Genomic DNA, 12,019 nt, shown 5'->3' with positions numbered 1-12,019 from the left:
CATGGAATGTGAGAAGCATGAACCAGGCTTGGCTAATCAGGTGGCCACACCCACTCCAGACATTTATTTCACTTTAGACAGTCATGGCTTCCCCCAAAGGATCCTGGGAAGTGTAGTTTGTGAAGAGTACTGAGAGGAGACTCCCATTCCCGTGACAGAGCACCAGTGGCCAGACGGGTTTGCCAGTCAGCCCCTCTTCTGGGGATTGTAGCTCTGTGAGGGGAATAGGGTGTCTCCTAGCAACTCTCAGCGCTCTTCACAAACTACACTTCTCAGGATTCTTTGGGGCAAACCATGACTGTCCAAAGTGACATAAAGGTCTGGTGTGGATGTGGCCAGGGAGAGCTTTGGTTTAAATTTGGGTGTGAAAATACATTCGCCTGTGTTGAGCCCCAGCTGTCTCACGAGGCCCCGCAAGGGGGAAGGCATGAGTTTCAGGTTCCCCAGCAGTCAGAAGGCGCAGAGGATCCAGTAGTTGTTGAGTCTCCTCAAGACCTTGGGGAAGGAAGTGAGTTTGACTTTGTGCCAATTCCCATGGACGGCACTGCCTCCGAAGAGGACAGTGCGCAGCCCCCAGACATGCCAGAAGATCAGTTAGGTGACGTTTCGGAGCATGCATTGACTCCCCCTTTACCAAGTGGCTCTCGGGATGCTTCAAACGCATCTCTGCTCCCTGACCTTGAGCCTGTTGCTAAGGAGCCGGTTCTTTCGGATGAGCCATTGGAAGCACGCCCCCCCTTCACCTCGCTCTCGACGCCGTGAGAAACGGACCGGGCAGACTTTTCCTACTTAAGACTGCAGCTCTCAGGTTTGGGTGCTGAATCAACTTACTCCATACACTGCAGAGCATGTGTAGAGTTTAGTTAGGGGATTGTAGTGAGTTAGCATAGGAACTTCTATGAAGCGAACTGCCCTTGATGTATCCATTACTTTAATAAAACAAGAATTGCATTCACCTTCGTCTCCGACTCGTGGCTCTCACCCTGAGCAGGACAGCCTGCTGTAGAATAAAACGGTGGCGAAACCCTGAAAAACAATGCTTTCCTTTTGGAAAGGAAAGGAAAAGGGCTTTCCCTCTGTCCAGTGCCTACCCACCCAATCTCCATTCCTCCCCTCCTCCTTCCTCCCTACCTCTACCCTCCTTCCCCCCCCCAGGTCAGTTTCACTGATCCTAAGCATCATTGTACAGGAGTAAATCCCACTGAATTCAAAAAGCATGCAAGTGATCAAACCTGTCCTCCTCCTCCCTCCTATCCCCTCCCTTTTGCCCCTTCCCTCCTCCTTCCTTTGCCCCTCCATCCCCAATCCCATCCCCTTCCAATCCCCTTTGGAAAGTGTGAATTTGACAGATTCGGCTTTAAATGTGAAAGGAACTGAATTTCTCACCCATCCCTATTTATTATCAATAAATAAAGTGGAAATACAAAGGAAGGGGCTAGCTAAGAGAGAAAAGCTGTTTCAGGAAGAAGTGATTGTCAAAGGACCAGAGAGGAGGGATGGAAAAAACTGGCAGGATGTTTTTTGGGAGGGGGACAGCGGATAAGGTTCAAGTTGAGTGTGAAAGGAGAATGGCATAAGAAATTATAGGAGGTGGGTAAAAAAATACTTTGAGGGCTGGGGGCTGGGAAGGGGGAAATATTTTTAAGAAAAAGCCTTCTCCATTTCTGGAGCCTCTGGATCAGCAAATTCTGTCCAAAGTGGTGAGGCTGAGTCAAGGAAAATGCTGTGGCAAAAAAATTAGCAGTTTTCAAAGATGGGTAAGATATCCATAGAAAGTGATGTCAGTAATTACCAACTGATTATGCCAGTCTCTGCTCTGCCATCTCCTGCAAGTAGAAAGTTTGAGAACCCCTGCTTTAGAGCTAGGGTGTTTCCAGACAACTTGTTTATTTATCTTGATCTGTTTTCAAAAGGCTTCTGAGGAAATTATATAATGTTTGCTGTTCTCAGTCAGCACAGTAGTCGACTAGGGAGCAAAGGAAAAAGGCAAGACCAATCCCAGAAAAACCGTTATGTCCTTCCCGGAGAGGAGGAGCCTTGCCAGTTTCAGACTCCGCTTTCTAAAGAGCCGGGCAGCTCTGTTGCTCCTTGGCTACTGCCTGGGAGTAGTTATTGTTCGTAAGCTTAGGAAGGGTGGGAATGGCAGTACTTGGCCAGAAGGGAGAAGCAGTTGGAAGTGATTCAGCACAGATGGAACAGACAGTACTCTAGATGCTTCCATTGGACTCTGTGATGTTTCAGTGTTGTATATGATCATATATGCTGGTATAGGTTTGTATTAGCGTAAATATGGTAAGTAGAGAGTAAAGGGAGGGGGAGTGTGTGATTTGAAATGTTTATGAATGCTATGTGTTGATTGGCTGAGAGAATGGGGGATATCTGTGTTTAGGACAGCTGACTGTTGTAGGACTTGATCTTGGGAAGAAAGAGTTGGTTTGGAAGGGAGATTAGGAAGGTCAGAGAGGCAAAGTTTACAGTATTTGAGGAAAACTTCAGTGAGTGTAACTTATAGGAAACTAAGGAACTTTAATCTATAACACATGCTTTGAGAAGCTGAGTTCTAAGTGTTCTTGTTCACATTTATGACTTCTGTTGAATAAATCTGTTTGGTTTAAACACATGCCTGGTTCTTGCCAAGGTAAACAAAGGCTGAAACAGTAACTTATGGTGGCAGCAGAATTTACCCAAGGGAGAGAAGCAGCAACAGGTTTCAGGGAAGCAAATGATAGCTTTTTCTTTTTCATGCAAAAAGAACCAGAGGAGTTGTGGCTACCCCATTGCCTAACATGATAAGCAGAGGTGTTTATTAGCTGTAGTGTGTGAGGGGAAATTTATCTCTTCCTGTTAAGGCAGAGAGACTGCAGTGCAATGTGACAGGCTCTGTCTGAATCCACGTGATTTTGTCCTTAAAGCGCCTTGCAACATTGTCACGGCAGGCTGCCAAGGGTGTTAGGGCAATACAGTACGCTCTTGGCCAGATGACAAAAGTCCATTCACCACTCAAGAAAGCTGTGCCAGATGACTACTTGTGGATGCAGTGGAGTTGGAGAAGATATGGTAACACAATCTCACCCATGTTCAGTTAGGTTCTGACCACGATTTACACCACCTGAACTCGAGCTGCTGTCTCTACTATTTCATATTTCAATGACTTGGATGAGGAGGTACAGAGCATGCTTATCAAATTTGCAGATAATACAAAATTGGGGGGCACAGCTAATACCGTGGAAGACAGAAACAAAATTCAAAGGGACCTTGATAGGCTGGAGCATTGGGCTGAACAAAACAGAATGGAGAACAGGGATAAATGCAAAGTTCTACACTTAGGAAAAAGAAACCAAATGAACAGTTATAAGATGGGGGATACTTGGCTCAGCAATACGACATGTGAGAAGGATCTTGGAATTGTCGTTGATCACAAGCTGAATATGAGCCAACAGTGTGATGTGGCTGCAAAAAAGGCAAATGCTATATTAGGCTGCATTAACAGAAGTATAGTTTCCAAATCGCGTAAAGTATTAGTTCCCCTCTATTCAGCACTGGTTAGGCCTCATCTTGAGTACTGCGTCCAGTTCTGGTCTCCGCACTTCAAGAAGGAGTCAGACAAACTGGAACAGGTTTAGAGGAGAGCAACAAGGATGATCAGGGGACTGGAAACAAAGCCCTGTGAGGAGAGACTGAAAGAACTGGGGATGTTTAGCCTGGAGAAGAGAAGACTGAGGGGAGATATGATAGCATTCTTCAAGTACATGAAAGGTTGTCACACAGAGGAGGGCCGGGATCTCTTCTCAGTTGTCCCAGTGTGCAGGACACAGAATAATGGGCTCAAGTTGCAGGAAGCCAGATTTCGACTGGACATCAGGAAAAACTTCCTAACTTTTAGACTTCCGGGAAGGGTGACTTAGCCTGTGCCTGCTTTTGAGACGGGCTCCTGCCTCAAAAGAAGCTTATTCAGATATATCAGTCAGTTTTTTCTTTTTTTTTGACTGATTAAACTTCTCCCGGGTAGGGAGAAACGAAGAGATTAACCTCAAAGCCTATTTTTGTTGGGACGACCAGATCTCATTAATTTATGGGACGAGGTCCAGCCGACGAAGGTGGGACGGATTTTTAACAGCAAGCTCTATCTGATAAAGCGAACGTTCACCTTATCTTCTAAGAGAGAACGCACTAACAGGCAAGCACCCTTCTTTCTATATTTTTCTTTTACTTGACTTAAATTGTTGCTGTTTAAAAGAGATTTGCCAGATTGATCAGTTTTTGACATCTCACTGGGGAGCCATAACTTCTCTCTGCTACGCACTAATTAATAGCTTATCTCTGTTTTTGTTGCAAAAAGCTGTCCTGGATTTGCATTCTAAAGATATACACAGAAGAGGGATTTCTATTCCAGATTTTTATTTTGAAAAATATTATACTGTTTTGAGACTACTCTCTTTTTGGTCTATTTTATTTTGACGAATCTGTTTCTTGACGATTGCCATTAATTGTTTCGATCCTGGGAACTGCATTTTGTTTACTTAACTATTGGAGAGATAAGGCTGTCTGCTCTGTTTATACTGTGATGTCACCAAGTTTGGAGTATTAACCCAATTGTTGCTGAAATAAGAAGTGGTTTTCCTATATTTTTCTTTTAAAATGGCAATTAAGAAAGTGGCTGAAAATCTGGAAATAACTATGTTTCAGAAAATAATGGATGAGATTGAGATAATGAAAATTGAATTGAGTAAAATGAAGCAGGAGATTAAAGATATAAGGGTCCCTGTGAGAGAGGTGACCCTGGAAGGGGTCCCTGTGAGAGAGGAGACCCCGGAGATTGGAACAGGGGTCCCTGTGAGAGAGGTGACCCTGGAGACTGGAATAGGGGTCCCTGTGAGAGAGGAGATCCCGGAGATTGGAACCAACGTGGAACAGGAACAAGATTTGGAGTCTATGGACTTTAGAAATAAAATCTATTGTTTGGAACTCAATGTTATCTCTGAAGAAATGAATGAAGATTCTAGAGATAAAGTTATCAATGGCATGGATAATCTTCTGGACTGGAATGATGTGATGGAGCCCAATATAGAGAAAATCTATGGAATTAACTGCAGCCATGTGACAATGGAAAAACTTTTAAGAGATGACCCAGTGTATTTTGAAAAAAAGAACAGAGATATGATTTTACAGCAGTATTTCAGCAACCTATTCAGAATGGATGGCAAGAAAATATTTGGGATAGAGGTAATCCCCATCAGACTCTTACTATATGACTATGGCTTTGACAGCAAGATTATTATGGAATACTGATAATGGAAGATTGGATATTGAAATTACTGGACTTAACAAGACTACTGAAGATGGAAGATGGAAAATGGAACTAATAGAGATAATAGAACAATGGCTACTGAAATTATTGAACCTAACAGATTCTGATGTGATGGATTAATTGAAATGTTTATTTTGACTATGGTTATGACAATAAGATTATCATAATTAGTAATGAGATGGATTAATCGATATGCTTATCTGGAAAAAAAAATTGATAGATATATTTCCTAAAGAATTGAAACCTCTCTTTGACTTTTTGTGGAAAGAATAAAGTAATGTTTATGAGATTTGATGATTAAGTAAGATAACTACTGGAGGAAAGTGATTTTATAATATGACTTAAGAGACAGGATTGTTATATATTATAGACTTATAACTGATTTGATCTTTGACAAATGGGAAGTCAATATTTTACTCTTTATTTTTTATTTTTGTTTTTTTTTCTTTTTTTCTTTTTGTTTAACTATTTTTGATTTTGTTTTTTGTCTTTGAATGTTTTATGATTTTGTCTTGTATGTTTTATGAAAATCTGAATAAAAATTATTGAAAAAAAAAAAAAAAAAAAAAAAGGAAAAACTTCCTAACTTTTAGAGCCATATGACAATAGAAACATTACCTAGAGAAGTTGTGGGCTCTCCGACACTGGAGGCATTCAAGAGGCAGCTGGACCGCCATCTGTCAGGAATGCTTTGATTTGGATTCCTGCATTGAACAGGGGGCTGGACCTGATGGCCTTATAGGCCCCTTCCAACTCTACTGTTCTATGATTCTATTCTATGATTCATGGAACACACAGGGGTAAGGGATCTAAGGCCCACAGCAAAGTCCCCAAAGCATGAGTCCCCTGAGCCACCCTCTAATAATGTCACTGCCTGATGGATTCACAGCAGCCCAGCTCATACTCTCTTCTTCCCTGCAGGTTTCAGCTATGTGGCTGTACCTGGCTGCCCTGGTGGGGCTTTACTTCCTTCGCCGATGGTATCGGGAGAGACAGACAGTGGAGAACCTCACAGAGAAGCATGTCTTCATCACTGGCTGCGACTCTGGCTTTGGGAACCAGCTCACCAGGCAGTTGGATGCCCAGGGCCTGAGGGTGCTGGCGGCCTGCCTCACGCAGAAGGGGGCAGAGCAGCTGGAGAAGGCCACATCAGAGGGGTTGAAAACCACCATTCTGGATGTCACCAGCACAGAGAGCATTGCAGCAGTGACCAAGTGGGTGAAAGGATGCGTGAGAAGCAAAGGTAGCTGTCTACTTTCATCAATCTGCAACTAAGCCATGAGCAGCATGAGTGAAGCCATAATATGATGGCTCTTCAATCACTGCTGTAATAGAGCTTAATGTAAAGCTAGAAAACAGTAGATACAAGCTAATCTCTCTTCAGTCATATTATGTTTCATATCTGAAACTCTTGAATGTTATATGTAATCAGCATAAAGAGGGAGCTCCAGCAACTGGAAAATGTTTAGTTCCAATCACTACTGTCACATACATTCTTTATTCCCACAGGACTGTGGGGTTTGGTAAACAATGCGGGCATAGCTATTCCAACAGCTCCCAATGAATGGCTGACCAAAGATGACTTTGCCAAGGTGATAAATGTCAACCTTCTTGGGATGATTGACGTGACACTGCACATGCTGCCCCTGGTGAGAAGAGCCAGAGGGAGGGTGGTCAACATGTCCAGTTTGATGGGAAGGCTGGCATTATGTGGAGGGGGTTACTCCCCATCCAAGTATGGCATAGAAGCCTTCTCCGACAGCCTTAGGTAATGTACAAGTTCTGTAGCTGTTTTATTTAGTTAAGTGGCAAGGGTATTTCCCCAGCTAAATCTGAAGAAACCATACATTCTTTTAGCACCACTTAGTAGGCATTACATTGAGGTTTTATCCACTGCTGCTCATTATCTGTGAGTTGGATCCAAAATAAGCTATTTAGTTTACATTGAATTTGAAATCAGTGGGAATTTATTCAGGAGAACTAACTTATTCAATTCAGTTCAATGGGAATTAAGTTAAACTACTGTAGTCTGGATTAGGTGTTACGAAGGGACCTTGAACTTCCTCATGAGCATAGCTCACTAGAAATCCAAATTCCCCAAAAGAGAGCAGCAGGATCTTTTGCTGGAGTTACCCGCACGTCACCCCCAGAACATGTATAATTTTACCCTTAACTCAATAACACATGCACTGCAAGTAAAATAAAGAGTGGTTTTATTAAGAGAAGGAACAAGGAAAAATATTGCAGTTTACCATTGCAGTTAACAATGAGTAGTTTTCTAACTATTATTCATTCATTCATTCATTCAGCAACACTGGATAGACTAAAGCAAAGAGACTAGCCCTATAAACACTTTCACATTAAGCTCACCCACACAGAAAGAAAGAAAAAAGGAAAGAAAAAGGCCCAGATAGTTGCATATATCTTTCCTGGAGAGTTGCTGCAAGCCTAAAGCTGAGAGAGACTTTCGTATCTAGCCCAATGAGCAAAAGCTCCACCCTTTGTAACCAGCGCCAGATCTGAAAGTTCTCACCCAAATCCATAGCTCTGAAATTGTCCCAAAGATGCTAGCGTGCGTTGATAAGAAAAGCAGTTGTTACAGCCCCCTAGAAGATGAACTGACTTCCCCTTCTCACTCCTCATGTTTTATATCTTTTCCTAACTAAACTGACCCCAAAGTAAACCCAAAGTAAATGTCTCCAGGAGAATGTGGACCCACTCATTTCCTGATAAGTTCCCAGATAATAGGTGTGATCTCCTGCTGTAGATTCCTGATGATTCCTCAAGGTTAAGATTATCATAATCTTTAAAACAGTTTCTTTGTTTGACAGGAGTTTATCCTGTCTTCTCCAGAGGCTTAGAAATGCACAATACCTCGTAGTTTGAAAGGAGCTATTCTGTTTCCTCGTGATGGCCTAGATTATCATAAACATTTCCTTTGTTTGAAAGGAGCACCTATTCTTACTGGGTGACAAATCCCAAATTTCCATGAGTCAGGAAGTCTATACCTTCAGGCATTGCAAGATATGTACTCAGAGGTCACAGAGGGGCTGTCTCCCAGGAATCTTTGCTGTTGCAGGCCTTTTCAAACTCTGGTTCACTGAGATGAATTCAAAGATTAAAAATTCCCAATATTTGATACCTCATAACATAGGGATAGGATCCCTTAGCTGGTGCCACTTCAAAACCATTCCGTCAACCTAAGAGGCCAGTGTTGAATCACGTTTATTCTTTGTCCACTGTCCGCTGCTTGTACCAATACATTTTTCCTCCCAAAGAGGAACCTAGTTGCGACTCTGAGATTGCAACATTTTAACTCATTGCTGCCACCTGGATGTAATAAATATGCTGAATGTGTATTATGTTTTTTTGTGAATGATTGAGCTGTTAGTGTTTATGCGTCTTTAGTTGGAATGTGTTGGAATGATTTAATATTATTTGAGTGTATTTTGTGTATGTTTATTGTATTATATTATTGATCGTGTGTGTGTGTGTGTGTGTGTGTGTGTGTGTGTTTTATTATTTGTGTGAATGTGATTCGGTGTGTGTGTACTGGTGCTTTTATCTGTTTTAATATGTGCCTGGGAGAATGTATTATACACCAACCAGGGAGACCTTCGGGGGCCCCAATTAGCGTAGTGACGGGTAATGGGAGGTATGGTGTTGTGAGGAGAACATGCCAGGTAAGGGGAACCCGTCCCAGACAAGTAGTGTCTGTGACCCGTTCCGGTTCTCCTCATATCCCCAGGACTGCTGGTTGTCCTATCAGTCAGCCTTCGGATCTCCATATGCTGTTGTTAAACGCCAGGTCGGTACAGCATAAGATCTCCCTTGTTCATGATTTAATTGTGGATGAGGCGGCTGACCTGGCATGCATAACCGAGACCTGGGTGGGTGATACAGGAGGAGTTGCTCTTTCCCAGCTTTGCCCACCTGGGTATACAGTTCAGCATCATGGTACAGCCGAAGGTCGGGGAGGCGGGGTCGCCGTAGTCTATAGGAGTTCTTTCTCACTCACCGAGCACCCTGTACAGGTGATGACTGGATTGGAGTGTCTCCACCTTGCGCTGGGCCAGAGAGACAGGCTGGGAATTCTGTTGGTGTACCGCCCGCCCTGCTGCCCAACAAATTCCCTAACTGAGCTGAGCTTCAATTAAAAACAACAACTAAGTTTCTAGGTCGTCTGGTTCCCGACATATACACCAAAACGTCAGCCCCCCTGCGACTGTTTAATCTGTTTTTTAACCGATCTGTATAACAGCTTTTAGCCAGAGCTTGGAAAAGTTACTTTTTTAAACTACAGCTCCCATCAGCCCCAGCCAGCATGGCCACTGGATTGGGCTGATGGGAGTTATAGTTCCAAAAAATAACTTTTCCAAGCTCTGGCCTCTAATCCCGCCCTTTCAGGATTGTAGCCAATAAGGGGAGCCAGGCTTGTGATCTGTTGACCCAGGCAGTGCTTAGGCTTCATTACAACATCAAAATGGTGGTTTTGAGGTCTTCACTTTGAGTAATAATAATAATAATAAATTTAATTTCTGTGTTGCCTATCTGGCCAATGACCACTCTAGGCGACGTACAAAATCATTAAAACACAATATAATAAAATACAATAATACAATATAAAAACAGTATAAAAGCAATACAGCTGCGACAACAATATTAAAACAGGGCAGGAGGCATTTCAGTCATGACAATTAACCCTCCCCGGAGATCCCAACGGCCTGTTGAAAGAGCCAGGTCTTTAAGGCTTTCCGAAATACATTTAGGGAAGAGACGTGCCGGAGATCTTGTGGGAGGGAGTTCCAGAGGGTGGGGGCCGCCACTGAGAATGCCCTCTCTCTAGTACCCACCAATCTACCTGTTTTTGTCGGCGGGATTGAGTTAAGGCCCTGTGTGGCTGATCTTGTCGGGCGGCATAATTGGTGGCGTTGAAGGCGCTCCGTAAGATAAACTGGGCCGAAACCGTATAGGGATTTAAAGGTTAATACCAACACCTTGAATTGGGCTCGGAAAACAACTGGAAGCCAGTGTAGATCGAACAACACTGGTATGATGTGATCTCGGCGGCGACTGTTCGTAAGTAGTCGAGCCGCTGCATTTTGTATAAGTTGTAATTTCCGGACCGTTTTCAAGGGTAACCCCACGTAGAGCGCATTATAGTAATCCAAACGAGAGGTGACCAGGGCGTGTACTACCAGTGGGAGCTGATAAGCAGGAAGGTAGGGTTGCAGCCTTCGTATGAGGTGTAGTTGATACCAGGCTGCCCGGCTCACTGCCGAAATCTTAGCCTCCATGGACAGCCTGGAATCAAGTACAACCCCAAGGCTGCGGACCTGGTCCTTCAGGGGTAGAGTTACCCCATTGAACTTCAAGTCAACATCTCCCAACCTTCCTTTGTCCCCCACGAGCAGCACCTCGGTCTTGTTGGGGTTCAGCTTCAGCCTGTTCCTTCCCATCCATCCACTCACGGATTCCAGGCACTTGGACAAGGTCTCCACAGCCAACTCTGGCGAAGATTTAAATGAGAGATAGAGCTGAGTGTCATCTGCATATTGGTGACACTGCAGCCCAAATCTCCTAATGATTGTCCCCAGCGGCTTCATATAAATGTTAAATAGCATGGGAGAGAGGATAGAACCCTGTGGCACACCACAATTGAGAGGCCAAGGGTCTGAAACCTCCTCCCCCAGTGCTACCTGTTGGTACCTATCGGAGAGAAAGGAATGGAACCACTGTAATACAGTGCCTCCAATTCCCAATCCCTCCAGGCGACGTAAGAGGATACTGTGGTCGACAGTATCAAAAGCCGCTGAGAGATCGAGGAGGACAAGAAAGGTGAATTCTCCCCTATCTAATGCCCTCCTCAAATCATCTACCAGAGCGACCAAGGCTGTTTCAGTTCCGTGACCAGTCCTGAAACCCGATTGGTATGGATCCAAGTAATCCGTTTCATCCAAGTGTGCTGACAACTGGTTGGCCACCACTCGCTCAATGACCTTGCCCAAAAATGGTAGGTTCGAAATTGGGTAAGTAAGTAATAATATGGGTTAAAGTTTTTTTCCTCTTGTGTGTAGCAGTCAGACCCTGGGCTGTTGGAGAGGGCGGTGCTTTGAAAACCTTTCCAATATGAAAACTTTAATCCAATACTTGCTTTTCTGGGAGTAAAGGAATGCTGATCCCATGTACCTGGAGTAAACCCCATTGAATTCATTAGGACTTACTTTTGAGTAGACATGGTTAGGATTGTGCTGTAAATTAATGGGACTTCTGAGTAAACATAACAAAGAATTGTGTTTGTGTTGTAAATCTTTCCCTTCTTCTCCAATCCTATTTTTAAAACAATTAGGCAGTTCTGCAATGACCAACTGGTTTGACAATAAACTATTATGTGGGGTGTATTTTTACAAGTGTGTGTGTGTGTGTGTGTGTGTGTGTGTGTGTGTGTGTGTGTGTGTGGAGTCTTTCCAACAACCCTGTGCGTCTTTCCAACTTCATGTGAGAGGAGCCCAGTACGAGGGCTTTTACATCTTGGCCCTCGGGATACTATAGAGTCATCTGTAGCCCGCTGTGATGAGTTCGCTGGACACTTCCAGGACAAGATCGCTAGCATTCGTCGGGACTTAGACTCCAATATTATAGCAGTTGGATTCAATGAAGCATCCAGAACACGGTCTTGTCCTTATTTATTGGATGAGTTTCAGTCTGTGC

General features: G+C 43.6%; 1 protein-coding gene across 7 annotated transcripts in view; it reads left to right on the top strand.

The window, feature by feature from the left end:
- Window positions 1-1,571: 1,571 nt before the first annotated feature.
- LOC133379488 (17-beta-hydroxysteroid dehydrogenase type 6-like) overlaps window positions 1,572-12,019 on the top strand; it is a 26,213-nt gene continuing 15,765 nt past the window's right edge. For 4 of the 7 annotated variants that reach the window (XM_061614880.1, XM_061614881.1, XM_061614874.1 and 1 more), the window contains exons 1-3: window positions 2,557-3,057; window positions 6,230-6,551; window positions 6,818-7,076. In XM_061614880.1, the coding sequence (XP_061470864.1) occupies window positions 3,019-3,057; window positions 6,230-6,551; window positions 6,818-7,076 (620 nt within the window). In that variant the 5' untranslated portion in view covers window positions 2,557-3,018. The other 3 variants (XM_061614878.1, XM_061614875.1, XM_061614877.1) reach the window with 3 other exon arrangements.

Source organism: Rhineura floridana, chromosome 3 (genome assembly GCF_030035675.1).
Source record: "Rhineura floridana isolate rRhiFlo1 chromosome 3, rRhiFlo1.hap2, whole genome shotgun sequence".
In the NCBI taxonomy this organism is placed as follows: Eukaryota; Metazoa; Chordata; class Lepidosauria; order Squamata; family Rhineuridae; genus Rhineura; species Rhineura floridana.
The sequence above is the reverse complement of the archived record's forward strand: the minus strand, read 5'-3'. Positions and strand labels throughout refer to the sequence as shown.